This window comes from Bos javanicus, chromosome 12 (genome assembly GCF_032452875.1).
Source record: "Bos javanicus breed banteng chromosome 12, ARS-OSU_banteng_1.0, whole genome shotgun sequence".
In the NCBI taxonomy this organism is placed as follows: domain Eukaryota; kingdom Metazoa; phylum Chordata; class Mammalia; order Artiodactyla; family Bovidae; genus Bos; species Bos javanicus.
Genome location: NC_083879.1, coordinates 12,146,066 through 12,165,991, shown reverse-complemented (window position 1 = coordinate 12,165,991; position 19,926 = coordinate 12,146,066). Strand labels below are relative to the sequence as shown.

Sequence of the window (19,926 nt, the reverse complement as noted above, 5' to 3'; positions counted from 1 at the left end):
AGAGTATTGGAGTTTCAGCTTCAGTATCCGTCCTTCCAATGAATATTCAGGACTGATTTCCTTTAGGATGGACTGGTTCGATCTCCTTGCAGTCCAAGGGACTCTCAAGAGTCTTCTCCAACACGACAGTTCAAAAGCATCAATTCTTCGGTGTTCAGCTTTCTTTAGAGTCCAATTCTCACATCCATACATGACTACTGTAAAAACCATAGCTTTGACTAGATAGACCTTTGTTGGTAAAGTAATGTCTCTGCTTTTTACTATGCTGACTAGGTTGGTCATAGCTTTTCTTCCAAGGAGCAAGCAAGCGTCTTTTAATTTCATGGCTACAGTCACCATATGCAGTGATTTTGGAGACCCCCCAAAATAAAGTCTGTCACTCTTTCCATTGTTTCCCCATTTATTTGCTGTGAAGTGATAGGAACAGATACTATGATCTTCGTTTTTTTAATGTTGAGTTTTAAGCCAACTTTTTCACTCTCCTCTTTCACTTTCATCAAGAGGGTCTTTAGTTCCTCTTCACTTTCTGTATCTGATGTTATTGATATTTATCCGGGCAATAGTGATTCCAGCTTGTGCTTCATCCAGCCCAGAATTTCGCATGATGTACTCTGTTTATAAGTTAAATAAGCAAGGTGACAGTATACAGCTTTTACATACTCCTTTCACGATTTGGAACCAGTCTGTTTTTCCATGTCTAGTTCTAACTGTTGCTTCTTGACCTGCGTACAGATTTCTCAGGAGGCAGGTAAAGTGGTCTGGTATTCCCATCTCTTTAAGAATTTTCCACAGTTTGTTGTGATCCACACAGACAAAGGCTTTGGTGTAGTTAATGAAGCAGAAGTAGATGTTTTTCTGGAACTCTCTTGCTTTTTCGATGATTCAGCAGATGTTAGCAATTTGATCTCTGGTTCCTCTGCCTTTTCTAATTCCAGCTTGAACATCTGGAAGTTCACGGTTCGTGTACTGTTGAAGCCTGGCTTGGAGCATTTTGAGCATTACTTTGCTAGCATGTGAGATGAGTGTAATTGTGTGGTAGTTTGAACATTCTTTGGCATTGCCTTTCTTAGGGATTGGAATGAAAACTGACCTTTTGCAGCCCTGTGGCCACTGCTGAGTTTTCCAAATTTGCTGACATATTGAGTACAGCACTTTCACAGCATCATTTTTTAGGATTTGAAATAACTGGGGCCTGCGTGAGGGAGGCCGTGCGGCCGCAGCCTGCGACGGCCGGCGCGTCCCAAAGTTCGACTCCTCCGTCCGGACTAGGGCCACCCCCGGGGAGGTGGCGCCAGCCGGGACCGCAGGCTCTGGAGGCACGAGGCCCGGGCAGGGTGCCGAGTTCCCGAGGCTCCGCTGAGAAGCCGAGGGGTAGCGAGACGGCTGCTCGGGAGCTGCCACGATGGAGCTGGAACTGGAACCCTGTGGGGCCGGGGCCCCGGCTGCCGGGCAGCGGCTTCTCCAGGCCAAGGCCCTGGCGGAGAATGAGCCGGAGGCAGTGGTGGGCTCCCTAAAATTAATTAAAAAAAAAAAAAAAAAGAAATAACTGGAATTCCATCACCTCCACTAACTTTGTTCGTAGTGATGCTTCCTAAGGCCCACCTGACTTCGCATTCCAGGATGTCTGGCTCTAGGTGGGTGATTACACCATCGTGGTTATCTGGGTCATGAAGATCTTTTTTATATAGCTCTTCTGTGTATTCTTGCCACCTCTTCTTAATATCTTCTGCTTCTGTTAGGTCCATACCATTTCTGTCCTTTATTGAGCCCATCTATGCATGAAATATTCCCTTGATTTACTTGAAGAGATCTCTAGTCTTTCCCATTCTTTTGTTTTCCTCTATTTCTTTGCACTGATCACTGAGGAGGCCTTTCTTATCTCCCTACTATTCTTTGTAACTCCCCATTCAAATGGGTATATCGTTGCTTTTCTTCTTTGCCTTTAGCTTCTCTTCTCTTCTCAGCTATTTGTAAGCCATGTATCAGACAGCCATTTTGCTTTTTTGCATTTCTTTTTCTTGGGGATTATCTTGATCACTGCCTCCTGTACAGTGTCACAAACCTCCATCCATAGTTCTTCAGGCACTCTATCAGATCTAATCCCTTAAATCTATTTGTCACTTCCACTGTATAATCATAAGGGATTTGATTTAGGTCATACCTGAATGGTCTCATCCTCTGTCGTCCCCTTCTCCTCCTGCCCCCAATCCCTCCCAGCATCCAGGTCTTTTCCAATGAGTCAACTCTTCACATGAGGTGGCCAAAGTACTGGAGTTTCAGCTTCAGCATCATTCCAAAGAACACCTTCCAAAGAACACTCAGGGCTGATCTCCTCTAGAATGGACTGGTTGGATCTCCTTGCAGTCCAAGGGACTCTCAAGAGTCTTCTCCAACACCACAGTTGAAAAGCATCAATTCTTCGGCGCTCAGCTTTCTTCACAGTCCAACTCTTGCATCCACACATGACCACTGGAAAAACCATAGTGTTGACTAGACAGACCTTTGTTGGCAAAGTAATGTCTCTGCTTTTCAATATGCTATCTAGGTTGGATGGGAACACCAACTCGATGGACGTGAGTTTGAGTGAACTCCGGGAGATGGTGATGGACAGGGAGGCCTGGCGTGCTGCGATTCATGGGGTCACAAAGAGTCAGACACTACTGAGCGACTGAACTGAACTGAACTGAATGGTCTAGTGGTTTTCCCTACTTTCTTCAATTCAAATTTGAATTTGGCAATAAGGAATTCATGATCTGAGCCCCATTCAGCTCCTAGTCTTGTTTTTGCTGACTGTATAGAGCTTCTCCATCTTTGGCTGCAAAGAATACAATCAATCTGGTTTCGGTATTGACCATCTGGTGATGTCCATGTGTAGAGTCTTCTCTTGTGCTGTTGGAAAAGGGTGTTTGCCATGACCAGTGCATTCTCTTGGCAAACTCTGTTGGCCTTTGGCCTGCTTCATTTTGTACTCCAAGGCCAAATTTCCCTGTTAAGATTTCATGCTGCTGCTACTGCTGCTAAGTCACTTCAGTTGTGTCTGACTCTGTGTGACCCCATAGACGGCAGCCCACCAGGCTCCCCCGTCCCTGGGATTCTCCAGGCAAGAACACTGGAGTGGGTTGCCATTTCCATCTCCAATGCTTGAAAGTGAAAAATGAAAGTGAAGTTGATCAGTCGTGTCCGACTCTTAGCGACCCTGTGGACTTCAGCCTGCCAGGCTCCTGTGTCCATGGGATTTTCCAGGCAGGAGTACTGGAGTGGGATGCCATTGCCTTAACTGGCAGTTAAGATTCCAACATATGAATTTCGGAGGCACACAAATATTCAGTCCATAACTGTGGTGGATTTTATCAATAGGTCTTTGTCAGATTTTGGTATTCGGGTAATGCTAGTCTCATGGAATGAGTTGGGAAGTGTTTCCTCCTCTTCTTGTGTGTCTTTATGCAAATACAAGAAAATATGCATAATTAGTCTTACTCTAACACCTTTACACACAAATTTGTACAGCTTGAGGGACTTACCTAGCGATCCCATAGTTAAAATTTTGCCTCTGGTGCAGGGGGTCTACGTTTGATCCCTGGTCAGGGGGAGCTGAGAGTCAAAGTGCCTTGTAGAGCAGAAAACCCAAAACATCAAAAAAAAAAAAGAAGCAATATTGTAACAAATTCAATAGAAACTTTAAATATGGTCCATATAAACAAATCTTAAAGAAAGTGCAGCTCAATACTTATTATATATGTATATGCTCTGATTTATTTGATGTGTATTGATATATTTTTCCAATTTTAAGAAAAACTGAACCCCTTCTCTGTGCTCAGTGGTACACTGGATAGTATTACATTTCTCATTTAATTTGGATTACAGCTGTCTTTATTGGGTCAGAGCCTTCAGCCCACTTTGTAGATGAGTGCCTTATATGAACTGAGGCTCTATATATATGCCTTTGTTTCTTTTGATGCCTTAGAAGGATCTTACTGTATTTATCTTTGTGTCTTGGTGCTAAGTATATAGAAGATCCTTCATAACTAACTTTTACCCTATGATGTAGCTCATAGGGTAAATAATGAAGACTTTGGTTCTAAGCACATTGTATTATGTATGTCCCTTGCCTCCCCTTTTTCACCCTTGGTGTCCACTATATCCTAGTACAGAGTGATACACAGTAGAAATGTCACAGTTTAGTAAATGAACATGCCCTTGGTTCTTTTGACTTCTCTCGTTGTGAGGTGGTAATGCGTGCACCACCGTGCATGCATGCATGGTAATGGTATTTCTGCTTTATTGACTACGCCAAAGCCTTTGACTGTGTGGATCACAATAAACTGTGGAAAATTCTGAAAGAGATGGGAATCCCAGACCACCTGACCTGCCTCTTGAAAAACCTATATGCAGGTCAGGAAGCAACAGTTAGAACTGGACATGGAACAGCAGACTGGTTCCAAATAGGAAAAGGAGTACGTCAAGGCTGTATATTGTCACTCTGCTTATTTAACTTATATGCAGAGTACATCATGAGAAACGCTGGACTGGAAGAAGCACAAGCTGGAATCAAGATTGCCAGGAGAAATATCAATAACCTCAGATATGCAGATGACACCACCCTTATGGCAGAAAGTGAAGAGGAACTAAAGACCCTCTTGATGAAAGTGAAGGAGGAGAGTGAATAAGTTGGCTTAAAGCTCAACATTCAGAAAATGAAGATCATGGCATCTGGTCCCATCACTTCATGGGAAATAGATGGGGAAACAGTGGAAACAGTATCAGACTTTATTTTTCTGGGCTCCAAAATCACTGCAGATGGTGACTGCAGCCATGAAATTAAAAGATGCTTACTCCTTGGAAGAAAAGTTATGACCAACCTAGATAGCATATTCAAAAGCAGAGACATTACTTTACCAACAAAGGTCCGTCTAGTCAAGGCTATGAGTTTTCCAGTGGTCATGTATGGATGTGAGAGTTGGACTGGGAAGAAAGCTGAGCACTGAAGAATTGATGCTTTTGAACTGTGGTGTTGGAGAAGACTCTTGAGAGTCCCTTGGACTGCAAGGAGATCCAACCAGTCCATTCTAAAGGAGATCAGCCCTGGGATTTCTTTGGAAGGCATGATGCTAAAGCTGAAACTCCAGTACTTTGGCCACCTCATGTGAAGAGTTGACTCATTGGAAAAGACTGATGCTGGGAGGGATTGGGGGCAGGAGGAGAAGGGGACAACAGAGGATGAGATGGCTGGATGGCATCACCGACTCGATGGACGTGAGTTTGAGTGAACTCCGGGAGTTGGTGATGGACAGGGAGGCCTGGTGTGCTGCAATTCATGGAGTTGCAAAGAGTTGGACACGACTGAGCAACTGAACTGAACTGAACTGAATGCATGTAGGGGTGTGTGGTAAGCCTGGGTTCAGATTCTTCCTGAGCAATATGAAATGCTTTGGGAAAGTAACTCACACAAGCTGCACCAGCTATGTGTCAGCGTGGGCTCTGTACGTTCAGAAGGTAAATTTGAGTGTAAATGCAGAAGCTTATACATGAACCCCCAGTCCATACCATGCGGGCTGCTATCTAGGACACACGCCAGGTAGAGGACCGTGCAGGTGAGAACGGGCCTTTAATATCCTCTCACACCTGGTTCTCCCTGGCTGAGGGGCTGGACAAGGCGCTTTCCCCATAATCCTCATGATCACTGTGCTTAGGAAGTGTTACTGCCCCCCTTTTGACAATAAGGAAATGTAGGCCCAGGAGATCCAGGGACGCTGAGAAAGGACAGCTTGAGAAATCCCCACGAGCTCTGTGTGGCTTCAAAGGCTTCTTCTTTCCATTATAGTGTGTTGACCCTTGGGATACTAAGTAACCATCACCATTTGTGAAGGGTTTTATTAAAACTGAATTTGAACTCCGATATAATTTTCTGAAATTTTTTTTTTTTTAGCTTTACAATATTGTACTGGTTTTGCCATATATCAACATGAATCCGCCACAGGTATACACGTGTTCCCCATCCTGAACCCTCCTCCCCCTCCCTCCCCATACCATCCCTCTGGGTCGTCAGTGCACCAGCCCCAAGCATCCAGTATCGTGCATCGAACCTGGACCGGCGACTCATTTCATATATGATATTATAATTTTAATCTTTACATATATGGCAAATTTGAGGCCTTGAAGGGAGAAAGTTAGGAACCAGACGTTTTAATTTTACATAGATAAAGAAATCACCGAATATAGAATCAAGCTCTCTGGCATTACTCTGACTTCAGTTTATCATTCTGTGGACTCTTGGAAGGAGGCGTCCTGTGCTTGGAAACCCTGGGTTCGGGAATTTCTCTCATGTACTGCGCGGTGTTTATGTTAGGTTATGGATGGCAGTTTGTTTTGCAGATGTTCATAATGTACAATCTCATATCTTGTTTCTATTTCTGGAACACTTTCAAGTATGACTCATGTCTTGTTGAGGCCATCCTAAAAATACAGCTAGTTTCAAGCATTAATGTAAAATACACCACAGATACCACACAGCACTACCTAATGCATTCTCTCAGTAGTTTAATGTGACTTCCTAAAAAATTAAATGTTTTCTTTGACAAAATATGCTATACTAAAATATGAATAAGTGAAAATGTTTTTTTTTGAGAAGTGAGTTCTCTGACAACAAAATGTTAAGAACAAAATGAATTTGAAATTTTAATAAAAGGAGATACCATTGGTATTACCAAAACCCAAGAAATAGAATTAATGTCCATAAAAGCAAGTCCACTAACTTTGGTGGAACCTTGGTGAGGTTCATTTCTGTGATTATGTGCTTGTGTTAGCTGTGTCTGACTGTTTGCGGCCCCAGGGGCTGTAGCCCGCCAGGCTCCTCTGTCTAGGGGGTTTCCCAGGTAAGAACCCTGGAGTGGGTTGCCACTTCTTCCTTCAGGGGACCTTCCCGACCCAGGGGTTAAAACTGAGTCTCTTGCATCTCCTCATTGGCAGGCAGGTTCTTTTCCGCTGTACCTCCTGGGTGAGGTTCATACTTGGAGGGGAAATCTTGGTTCTGAAGATAGAGCCTGTGTCAAACAGAGAGCTAGTGGGAAGCTGCTGCGTAGCACAGGGAGCCCAGCTCAGTGCTCTGTGACCACCTGGAGGGCTGGGATGCGGGGCTGGGAGGGAGGCTCTGGAGGGAGGGGAGATATGTGTGCACAGTGTATACACAGAGCAGATTCACTTTGCTGTACAGCAGAAACTAAGGCGGCATTGTAAAGCATTATATTCCAGTAATAAAGTCAAAAGAAAAAAAGATTTTGGAGGAGCGGTGGGACATAATGGCTGGAGTACAAGTTTGGACTCAAACAGTTTAGGTCTAAATCTTGGTTTAGGCATTTATCAACTGTAGACAAATAGTACCACTGTAAGGGCTTTGACTTTTCTTATTCATAAGATGAGAATAGTGAATATTTAATAAATACATGTACTGCTACTACTGGACACTCTTTAAGTGCCTAATTTAATGCTCATAACCACCTTATAAGTAAGTTCACTTCTCATATCCACTATACAGATGTAAAAACAGCACAGAGAATTTGAATAACTGATCAAAATTGCACTATAAGCAGCAGGTTGGACGTTAACAGTTTGGCCTAGTCCTTATCCTTACGTGGAGGCAGTCTGCTGTCTTGTAGAGTTGTTGTGTGATCTAACTGAGAGTATGAGAAGTCAGTCATGTTTTTCCCCAGCACATGACAGGAATGCAATAAATCATGGCTATCATTATCACTATTATTGTTGTTGTTTTTCAGTCGCTAAGTTGTGTCTGACACTTTGCAACCCCATGGACTGCAGCATGCCAGGTTCCCCTGGCCTTCTCTCTCCTGGAATTTGCTCAAATTCATGTCCATTGAGTTGGTGATGCTGTCTAACCATCTCATCCTCTGTCGGCCCCTTCTACTCCTGCCCTCAATCTTTCTCAGCATCACGTTCTTTTCCAGTGAGTTGCCTCTTTGCATCAGGTGGCCAAAGTACTGTAGCTTCAGAATCAGTCTTTCCAGTGAATATTCAGGGTTGATTTTCTTTAAGATTGACTGGCTTGATCTCCTTGCTGTTCAAGGGTCTCTCAAGAGTCTCCTCCAGCACCATAATTTGGAAGTATCAATTCCTTGGTGGGTAGCCTTCTCTGTGGTCCAGCTCTGATATCTGTACATGACTACTGGAGAAATCATAACTCTGACTATATGGTCCTTTGTTGGCAAAGTGATTCTCTACTTTTTAACATGTTGTCTAGATTTGTCATTGCTTTCCTTCCAAGGAGCAAGCATCTTTTAGTTTCATGGCTGCAGTCACCATCCACAGTGATTTTGGAGCCCAAGAAAAGAAAATCTGTCACTGCTAACACTTCTTCCTCTTCTATTTGCCATGAAGTGATGGAACTGGATGCCATGATCCTAGTTTTTTTAGTGTTGAGCTTCAAGCCAGTTTTTTCACTCTCCTCTTTCACCCTCATCAAGCAGCTCTTTACTAAAGTAAGACAAAAGAAGGGAAAAGGTCTTTGTGGCAGTATAGCACAGACTACAAGGCCAGCCAGAGGGTTCAGAAGGTGCTTTTTCATATGAAGAAACCTCTGTAGAGTTGAAATGTAAATGGCAGACATTTCCAGATACCCTGGGATGCGTGGAAATGGGGCAGTACTGCTGCTGCTTGACAGCCAGTTTGAGTGTTAAGGGCAGAGGAGGGGAGGACTGAGGACTATCAGGTATGCCTCTGGCCAGTGACTCTTCTCAACACACAAGGATCATGCTGAGTGGAAGACACTCCCATGAACATACTCAGAGTGTGAAAGGGAAAGTGTCAGTCGCTCAGTCATGTTCGACTCTTTGTGGCCCCGTGGACTCTAGCCCGCCAGACTTCTGTGTCCGTGGAATTCTCCAGGCAAGAATACTGGAGTGGGTTGCCATTTCCTTCTCCAGGGGATCTTCCCAACCCAGGGATCGAATCTGCGTCTCCTGCGTTGCAGGCAGATTCTTTACCATCTGAGCCACCAGAAAGCCCTGAACCTACTCAAAGCTCTATACAGTTCCTAGGATCTGGTTCTAAATAACTTCATCTCTGTGCCTTTCTCTTCCCACTTAAGAAGATACGTTGGTGTACACACTGCTCTGTTGTTATAACTGATTCTTCTTCAGTTTGCTAAGAAAAAGATAAATTATTCCTAAACCTCAGTACTTGTTGATACTGACAACTTACAGGGGGAGAAACCTCACACTGGATTAGGAAATGAAGCCTTCGATTAAAAAAATAAGTCTTGAAAATAAATATGAGTTCTAAGATCATGGCATTGAAAATAGAGTGGAATGATATTGAGACTCTGTCATTATGAATAGTTATAAATAGTTATAAATATAAAAGGTGGGAGGAAGCTGAAGAGACCAACTTGGCTTTCCCTTACAGAACTTTGGAAATTTCATATTTTAAATAGACAAGTCCAGATAATGGAAGGTCAGGCACATTGCCAAAGGTGAATACACAGAAGCAGCATAAAACCATAAGAACAGTGTGGAGAAGGCCCGAGGCCGGAGTAAACTGAGGTTTGGAAAAATGTAAAAAAAAACCCCAAAGTGCTCAAGCTTTTAATTACATATTTAACACCAAAGTAAGGAAGGGTAGCAGATCCGCAGCATAGAGAACTTTGTGTCATTTTACTGAGAAACGAGAGCTTCTTAGCTCTTATTTTGTTTCATCCTTACAGAGCAGGCAGATGGACCTGTCTTGCAATAAGAAAGAGTAGACCATACATTATAATGATTTAAGCTTGTAGTGGGGAAGAACAATAGTATCCATCTGACAGCTAAGAATAAGATGCAGGTGAATTGCTTCCTAGCATCGCAGAGCTCCTTGAGATTCTCAAAGGTGCAGGTCTTAGGGCAATGTTTTTCAATGTGTTTTTCATTATTGCACACTTAAGGACATTTTCCCCCAATTGTCTCTCCCCAGTTCTGTGAAATTTTAATACACAAGTATATTGTAATAATATCCGTTAATGCAGAGCATCCCATAGTGGGTAACAGGCTATGGTATTGGGTTGGCCAAAAAGTTGGTTCAGGTTTTTCCATAAGATGGTACGGAAAACCTGAATTAGCTTTTTTTCAGTAGTTAAGAATTGTTCCCATGTCTTCCTCCAGGAGCCAAGTGTTACCCCCATGCATAGTGTAGAGGCTTCATAGAGGATAGGAGGGAAGCCAAGCACCTCCACTTGGGTGATGAATCTCCTGATTTTCACACGTTAGAAGCACTTGCTTTGTAGAAATTATAAATCGCTTTAGTGTGGCCTCAGTATGTGATACACCAAGCAGTCTGCCCAATACCTTTCCTTAATCTTCCCACCATGATTAAGAAAATCAGGAATTTATTGTTAATTTTTTTCTAATGATTAAATATTAACTTTTGGGGAGAGAGTAGGGGCAATCACCCAAGCAAGATTATGCTGTTGGAGGGGGGCGTGGAGGGAAACACAGCTTTAGTCCTAGGCAAATGTTCTTAGTTTGATTTTTGAATTCTTTCATGACCTTCCTGGATGATTAAACAAGGTTTAACGAGTATAAGAATGTTCAACACATACAAAAGACTATGTTTTTTATATACATACACAGATGCTGGACTGTGCTGAATTGCTTATTTGTGTCTGACTCTTTGTGACCCCAGGGACTGTAGCCTGATAGGCTTCTCTGTCCATGGAATTTCCTAGGCAAAGAATACTGGGGTGGGTTGCCATTGCCTCCTCAGGGGATCTTCCCATCCCAGGGATTGAACCTGCGTCTCTTGTGCCTCCTGCATTGGTAGGTGGATTCTTTACTGCTGTGCTACCTGGGAAGCCCATACACTACACATATACATATACACATATACACGTGTTGATATATATGTGTATACATGTGTGTATTGTGTGTTTATGTACAAAATGCAGTGTAATAGTAAAACAAACACTGTACCCACATCTCATTTAAGAACTAGAATATTATAATTATCTTTGAAGTTATCCACAAGAATCTCTCTGATTCCTTTCCAGATATTCTGAATTTGTGATTCTCTGGCTTTTTTGCTTTATCAAGCACTGTTTTTATCACATATGCATGTGTTTGTAAAAAATTCAATTTACTAGTTTTTTGAGCTTTACCAAGATAGTGGGGCTTCCACGGTGGCTCAGCGGTAAAGAATCCGCCTGCAGTGTGCAAACTGCAGGAAAAGCAGGTTCAGTCCTGGGTCAGGAAGATCCCGTGGAGGAGGACATTGCAACTCACTCCAGTATTCTTGCCTGGAGAATCCCATGAAAAGAGGAGCCTGAAGGGCTCCAGTCCATAGGGTCGCAAACAGTTGGACATGACTAAAGTGATTTAGCATTCACTCATCAAGATAGTGATATTAATCATTAATGCATGATTTAGTTTGTGACAGTTTTTTCTCTTTTAAGAGTTAAACATGTTGTTGGAAGTAATGGGGGTTCATTTTGTTATTTTTTTGGTCATATAATGTTCCACTGTGTGCTTTTTATCCATCTCCTATCTTCAGTTTTATTTTGAGCCACACTGCTATGAGTATTCTATATCGTGTCTTGATGTGTAAGGGGGAGAGTTTTTCTTGAATTCCTAGGAGAACACATATTCAGTCACTGGGTGACATATAAGTGAGTAAATACAAATGAATTGTATTAATACAAACATTTAAAAAATGTTTAGTCAAAAAATGAGTGTGTTCATGGATGATTTAATAGTAGGCTTAGGGACTTCCTTTGCAGCTCAGAAGGTAAGGAATCCACCTATAATGCAGGAGATCTGGGGTCGATTCCTGGGTCAGGAAGATTCTCTAGAGAAGGGAATGGCAACCCACACCAGTATTCTTGCCTGGAGAATCCCATAGACAGAGGAGCCTGGTGAGCTGTAGTCCATGGGGTCGCAGAGTCAGACATGGCTGAGTAACTAACTCTTTCACTTTTTACTAGGGCCTTCCCTACCAGCCCAGTGGTTAAGATTCAGCACTCCCAGTGCAGGGTGCACAGGTTGAGTCCCTGGTTGGGGAACTAAGATCTCCAGATGCCATGTGCCCCAAAATTAAATAAATAAATATATATATATATATATATATATATATATATATATATATGTAGTAGACTTAGAATGATATTATACAGAAGAGTCTTCTATTCCCAGAAGAGTTGGTGTTGAATAGATGTAAACTTTAAAGGAGTCATTTAAATCTACCATCAGACATCCTAACTGTGAAGTTTGAGAGATCTCACAATCCAGTGCCAACGTAAGTCATAGTTTAAAGTTTTTTCAAGGTTATGATACTCATAAATTGTCTGAGATGCTTTGGCCCTATCCTCTTTCAGGACAAAAGAGTTGGGCTGTAACATTGTGACAAAGTAATGGTAGTAGTTGTTCATATCACCCTTAAAAACACTTTTGTTCCTTTAGTAACACAAGCATTCTTATAAGCTTATTTTTTTGGCCTTACTGCGTGGCTTTGTGGGATCTTATTTTCCCGACTAGTGGTCTGAGCCAGGTCCATGGCAGTGAAAGCCCAAGCCTTAACCACTGGACCCCCCAGGGAATTCCCATTTCTTATTAGCTTTTAAGTGTGGGATTATGTGACTCTTTGTGATGCAATAAACCCTATTATTTTAGATAATAATGGTTTTTTTGTAAAACAGTGTGAAAATTCAGCAGATGTAGGTTTGAATGTATATATGTGTGTATGTATATATGCATGTATGTGTATGTGTATAGATGTGCATATATATACATACACATGTACATTGTATATACATTTTTAACTTAATATACTGTCTGCATTGGTTGCTTAGAGGTTTATGTTTTATGTAGTAGTCTTATTTGCATTTCATTTTATCTTTTTTTCCACTTTAAAGTATCAGACTCTCTGGCTCAATCAGTAATTCAACATCTAAGATGGATAATGCAGAAGGATCTTTTGGGGCAAGACGTCTTTCTAATAGGACCTCCTGGGCCTCTTCGACGCTCTATTGCTATGCAGTACCTGGTAAGCAATGAATTCTTGTGGATTCCTGAGGGTCTTAACTTTGATAAACTGTTTTGTGAGATAAATTAAGAATTTACAGAAGTTTCAGGTTTAGCCCTTATTGTTTATAAAGCATTTGGAATAAATTATTCGGGAAGTCAATGTACGTTTGCCTTTCATAACTTTAGCAAATGTTTGCTCCAAGTAGAAAACCCTCCACTTCTAGTAGGAAAGAGATCCATCTAAATTCAAGCAATGAGTAGTTGCAAACAGGATCAGCAACTCTGAGATTAGAAAACAAAGTGTAGTTTTGTTTTTCTCAAGAAACATTCTTTTATCTTTAGTCCACATTTTGAAAAGTCATCTTCTGACTTTTGATGTTATATGGTCTCTAAAGGGAGCCTAAGGATTACAGAAGCTCTCTTATGTATTATGTGCACTCTTTTTTTTTTTCTTTAAATAGATGAGAAAACAAGTTCACAGAGATTAGATAACTCACTCAGACTTTATCCAGCAAGTCAATGATGGAGCTAGACTTCAGATCTCATATTGCTTTTCCTTTCTGATACTATATCCTCTGAAATGTTTGCAGTTCTCTAAGTTGAGTTGAAATATTCAAATATTCAAATCTCAACCGAAAAAAAAAATTGCAGGACTTTTTCTTACTACTTTGTCAGTATTAATAGGCATTGCTGTAATGATTGAAAGAGGAACCCTCTCAGTTGAAGTTGGTCTGTTCCAAAGATAATTTTTAGGATGAAGAGAAAAACCTTACTTAAAGCTTCCTTTTGTTATTTGATATTAAATCATCTATTTCTAATTTATTGAAATATACTTCATGTACTCTCTTATTTTAGTGGTGAGTTTATCTTGGTACTTTCAAAATTATGTAGGGCTGTAATGATGAAAATTCCATGAACAGAACCTAACTCTGTTTAGTTCATAAATTTCATATCCCTTATTTGTTCCCTAGAATCAATCTGTGAGGTATAGTGTGCCATTGTATTATTATCCTCACTTTATTAATAAACAATGCAAAAGTGTATTTGTCTTGTCTAAGAATGCAGAGTCAGCCACCAAGATTCCCAGGTCTAGAACCTCTTCAGTTTTAAATTGTGCACTCTACCTGGCTCATTTCAAAGGCAACAATATCTCACTTTGATTTTGTTTCTGACAAGTCTTTGAAGCTTGTTAGAAATGTGGAGTAGCCAGGCTAGGAGAGTATAGGAATCCTGTTGGCTAAAAAACGCAATTCAAGTTTATAAGTAAAAACCTTGTATCTTAAAAAAACAACCACCACCAAACTTTCAATTGCCAGAGCTGAGGCAGCTTTAGGGTTTGGAAATACATGTAAGAAAACTTACTAGCCTAAGCTGACTTGCAAACTCTGCAGTGGGTACTATTGCCAGTATATTTAAAGATCCTATGTGTAGTAACAGCCAGAGTGGTGGTGGTGTTCAGTCGCTCAGTTGTGTCCAACTCTGCAACCCCATGGACTGCAGCATGCCAGGCCTCCTTGTCCTTCACCATCTCCTGGAGCCGCTCAAACTCTTGTCCATCGAGTCAGTGATGCCGTCCAACCATCTCCTCCTCTGTTGTCCCCTTCTCCTCCTGCCTTCAGTCTTGTCCCAGCATCATGTCTTTTCTAAAGCCTTTGACTGTGTGGATCACAAAAAACTGGAAAAGTCTTGGAGAGATGGGAATACCAGATCACCTTACCTGCCTCCTGCAAAACCTGGATGCAGGGCAAGAAGCAACAGTTGGAACCAGATACGGAACAATGGATTGGTTCAATAGCCAGTGTAGATGACATCTCTAAAGGCAGAAATTTCGGGGCAAGCCTGTTGAATCAATGAGAAATTAAACAGAAATAACTGAATACTTGTGTTTATTTCATATTTCACTCATAGAGTAGGAGTTTTGTAGACAGTTTAAAATAAGTCAGCAGACCTCTGCCGCCGTCCCAGTCTGCTGCTCCAGGTGCCATTTGTGAGCTTGTCAGTGCTGCTTCCGTGGAGCAACAGCCGAGGAGACCTTGGTCTCGTCTTGGCTGACGAAAAGTCCCAGGAAACTGTCAGGACTGAGGAGAGCAACCTTGGTGTGACAGTTCAGGGTGCTACTGTGATACAGTTTATAGTAAGAGGCATACGGCATTTGGTCAACCACTGTGAATGTCAGGGATTTCCAGCGAGGGGGATCACAGGCAGTCATCAGTGAAACAGGACAGGAAGGCGCTGCGAGGTGTTCCAGGAGCCAGAAGGAGAACCTGCCACTTGACTCCAGAATTGTGCTCTTACAGGCGGTTCATTTAGAGAAACATCCTCTGGTATCAGCACATCTTTACTACTTTGGTGTACATTTTCTCTTTTTAAAACTTTCCCCTTCTTTCCATATTTTCTAAAACTTATGGGTGCACGGGAACAGGCACATTTTAAAAGACTAATGACGATGATAATGTATTTTTATCAACATCACTTGGAGATAAGGTTAATTAAAAAAAAAAATCCCCTTTCACCATTAATGGCATACTCATTCAACTTTTTTCTTTGTACTCCTCCAGTAAATTAATTTGTTCTTCCTGTTTAATAAAAACATATTACATACCTTATTGGATTGGAGAATGTCATTGTTTTTAATTCAACATTGTAAAACCAAGGATAATGTTAACAACTGTTTATACCTTGTTGTTACATATAAGGAAAAAGGAATTTAGGGATAGATTAATTATTTTAAGAGAAGTGGATTCTGGGTGGTTTCTTCTTCAAACCAAATGGTTTTTTTTTCTGTGTAAAATAATAACCTCCATTCCCCCTTCCGCCTTTTCAACTTTCCTCTCCTTTTCCCTTCCTAATTAGTTCTATATTGACTCTTTTTTGTTGAACCAGTTATTGATATTTACCTTATTTTCACACTTGTTAAATGCTTAACATATACATGGTAGGTAATCATTGGTTTATAGAGTAAATTAATTTAAAGCACCCTTAAAAAAAAGATGAACATTATTTACAGAGATAGCTGTCGTTTATGTGAAAATCGAGTAATAGCCAAATTATTACTCTTGATATTTGAAAAGAACTTTACAGGAGATACTAAGATTTGTAAGATCACATTTTGATTATTATTGCCTAAGTAGCCAGTAATAAGCTATAGATTACTGAGTACAGTAAAAGTTCTGAGAAGAGATACATGTTTTGATTAATGTTCAGTTTATTACATTTTTTCTTAAAGCTGGGGCTTACAAGGCTTTCACCTAGAATAACGTTTATTAATAAAATGCTCTTCTGTAGAGTGACATTGTCAGAATACCTGCCTCCAAAGCATATGTTGGGAACTTGATTTTATCTTGGGACCATTTCACTCTCTTCAGGAGCTGACCAAAAAGGAGGCTGAATACATTGCCTTGTCAAGAGACACCACCGAAACCGACCTCAAACAGCGGCGAGAGATCCGGGCGGGCACGGCTTTTTACATCGATCAGGCAAGTGCTTATCACACTCCAATATGTGACTTTTCACTCCCGGTCTTTAAGAAATTGATTTTTAAAGTAGAAAAAGAGTAGCTCATGTACTAGCGAAAGACAGATGTACCATGCCCTCTCTAGACAGATTTAATTTAGGTTTTTGGTTTCCCTCTTCTTGGAAATGCCTTGTTAGTTTACTACGAAATAAGAAACCATAGTTGAAATAAGTGGTTCTAAAATGTTAACTAAAGATTCATATGCTGATTTCTTAATTTCCAGTTGCTTCCTATTAACTGCCTATAAAAATTTGAGTTTAAAAAAAAACGAATTGAGATTTCAATATAGCAAATTCTCTAGCACATTTACTAAAATATTCTCAATCTAAAGGTGAAGTACATACAGGTATATTAAGCATAGTAAAATTAGATTCATAATTCCAGGAACTATAGCTTTTTGAAGAGAGTTCTTAGATGCAGGTTATCAATTAAAATAATGTTTTTTGAATATTATATTGAAGCTTGTGGGTGCATGCATACTCAGTCATGTTAGACTCCTTGCGACCCCATGGACTGAAGCTGGCCAGGCTCATCTGTCCATGAAATTTTCCAGGCAAGAATTGAAGTGGGTTGCCATTTCCCTCTCCCAGGGATCTTCATGATCCAGGGATCAAACCCATGTCTCCTGTGTCTGCTACACTGGCAGGCAGATTCTTAACCACTGAACAGACTCTTTACCACTGAGCCCCTGGAAATCCCTACAAGCTTTAGCTTGTACATTTCTTCAAGTATTTTACTTAAAATATTGAACATTGTTCTTTGTTAGGAATGCCTGAGAAAAAAGGTCAGACTTCAAGCATTTTGTAGAGAAAAGATTCAGACATTCAATAAATTCATGACAAGGTGCTTGAACTTCTTGTTTATAAACGTGCACATTAAAGCAGTAGTGAGCTGCTTTTTTCCTCCAGCTCTCAGCATTTGCTGATGTTCATTGCTGATGAGGAAGAAGGGATGAGGGGTCAGCGTTGCTGTCAATGGGGCCGTGGATTGATGCGATTATGAAGGGAGATTTGGTGACTATCTATCGAAAGGGAAAAGTTAAACACGTTTGGATCCAGAAGTAATATTTCTAGCAATTTTTATTTCCAATGTTATTCACACAAAGCATGAAAACATATATCAGTTTAGTTTCAGTTCAGTTCAGTCACTCAGTCATGTCCGATTCTTTGCGACCTCATGAACCGCAGCACGCCAGGCCTCCCTGTCCATCACCAACTCCCAGAGTTCACTGAGACTCACGTCCATCGAGTCAATTATGCCATCCAACCATCTCATCCTCTGTCGTTCCCTTCTCCTCCTGCCCTCAATCTTTCGCAGCATCAGGATCTTTTCCAGTGAGTCAGCTCTCTGCATCAGGTGGCCAAAATACTGGAGTTTCAGCTTCAACATCAGTCCCTCCATTGAACACCCAGGACTGATCTCCTTTAGGATGGACTGGTTGGATCTCCTTGCAGTCCAAGGGACTCTCAAGAGTCTTCTCCAGCACCACAGTTCAAAAGCATCAATTCTTCTGTGCTCAGCTTTCTTCCCAGTCCAACTCTCACATCCATACATGACTACTGGAAAAACCATAGCCTTGACTAGACAGACCTTTGTTGGCAAAGTAATGTCTCTGCTTTTTAATATGCTGTCTAGGTTGGGCATACCTTTCCTTCCAAGGAGCAAGGGTCTTTTAATTTCATGGCTGCAATCACCATCTGCAGTGATTCTGGAGCCCAGAAAAATAAAGTCAGCTGTGGTTTCCATTGTTTCCCCATCTATTTGCCATGAAGTGATGGGATCAGATGTCATGATCTTAGTTTTCTGAATGTTCAGCTTTAAGCCAACTTTTCCACTCTCTTCTTTTACTTTCATCAAGAGGATCTTTAGTTCTTCACTTTCTGCCATAAGGGTGGTGTCATCTGCATATCTGAGGTTATTGATATTTCTCCCGGCAATCTTGATTCCAGCTTGTGCTTCCTCCAGCCCAGCGTTTCTCATGATGTACTCTGCATATAAGTTACGTAACATATATACTAGGCCGTTTATTATAGCATTGTTTGATAAATCACATGAAACTTTGTGAAAACTATAATGATGTATGTTTAAGAGACTAATTAAATAAATCATGGTAGCTAGAATTATCTGTCACCAGTAAAAAAAAAAAGTGAGATGAATATTTATGAGTTGATAGAAGACCAGAATATATTAACTGAAAAAAAAATGAAGTTGCAGGACAGTATATATAATAAATATACTGTGATTTAAAAAACAAGAAAAAATACATAAATACATAAATGTTTGTTTACACATTGAAAATTTCCAGAAGGAAACACAAGAATCAGTTAACAGAGCTTACCTCTGTGGAGGTGTGATCAGGCATCTGGGGTAGGGCAAGGAATAAGCTTCATAGTTCTTTAAATTTGAAGCTTTCCCAGGAGTACACACTATTACTTTATAAGTAAAAGAGTGGAATTGTAAGGAGCACTGAGTGAAAGAATTTTTGGAGACCAAAATATTTACATTGTCATGTAGATCACCACCTAGTTACAGAAAGAAAGACAGAAAGAAAGCTGTACTTAAAGTGAAGTGATTTGTCAGTCATTATCTTAAACAATCAAACTTAGCATCATGTGGTGGGGGAATCTGAGTATTTTAGATTTCCAGCCATGAAAAACATAATCCTTTGTGGATGAAGCACATGAGTATATTTAAAGAAATCCACTTTATTTATGTAATTCCAAAGACTCAGTTTATTTCTGATTATAAGTGGAAAAAAAAAAAAAACAGGCTTGCTTCTTCTCTGTCATATTTAAATGACAAGAAGAGAACTGACTTTGTTTGATAGAGTGTGGATTTAAAAACATTTTTGAGTGAATTTTGTATTTGGGTGATTGTTGCAATGCAGATAATAAGGAACAGAAAAGGATGTTTTTGTATGCTTATTATTTTAAAGACAGTTTAAAACTGGCTATACAGAAATCTCAGAAATTGAGTTGCTTTAGGTAACCAAATTTATTGGTTAGCTAAAGATTTATTTCTTGAAGCATACTATAAATTGTTCAGATGAAACTCTGACATTGTATTCTCCCTACCATTCTAGAAAGCAAATTTTCAATTTATATCTATTTACCACTTATAAAATATTTAAAATGTTATATATATGTATGGTAGTACTCTATACTTTCATGTTTTTTCTTTTTTATTAATCCAACTGATTATGATAAGCATCAGCTGTTTACGATGCTGTACTACATTGGCACCTTCAGAGTCTGTGATGAAGATATAAGGACATTAGTCCTTTCTCTAAGTTGCTTCAGACTGTCTATTGTGATTTTATCTGAGTTTCATATTTTTTCTTCTCTCTCACTTCCTGGCAGTTAATATTCCTTATCGTTTGTTCATAACCAGATCCTATCAGTTCCTTGCTTAAAG

General features: G+C 40.4%; 1 protein-coding gene across 8 annotated transcripts in view; it reads left to right on the top strand.

Annotated features, from left to right (window-relative positions):
* Positions 1-19,926, top strand: part of VWA8 (von Willebrand factor A domain containing 8) — a 401,675-nt gene that overhangs the window by 28,726 nt on the left and 353,023 nt on the right. For all 8 annotated transcript variants that reach the window (XR_009739842.1, XM_061434477.1, XM_061434479.1 and 5 more), the window contains exons 3-4: positions 12,887-13,017; positions 16,364-16,474. Coding sequence is in view for 7 of the 8 variants with exons in the window: in XM_061434477.1 (XP_061290461.1) it covers positions 12,887-13,017; positions 16,364-16,474 (242 nt within the window). In the remaining variant the exon portion in view is untranslated. The remainder of the gene's footprint in view (positions 1-12,886; positions 13,018-16,363; positions 16,475-19,926) is intronic.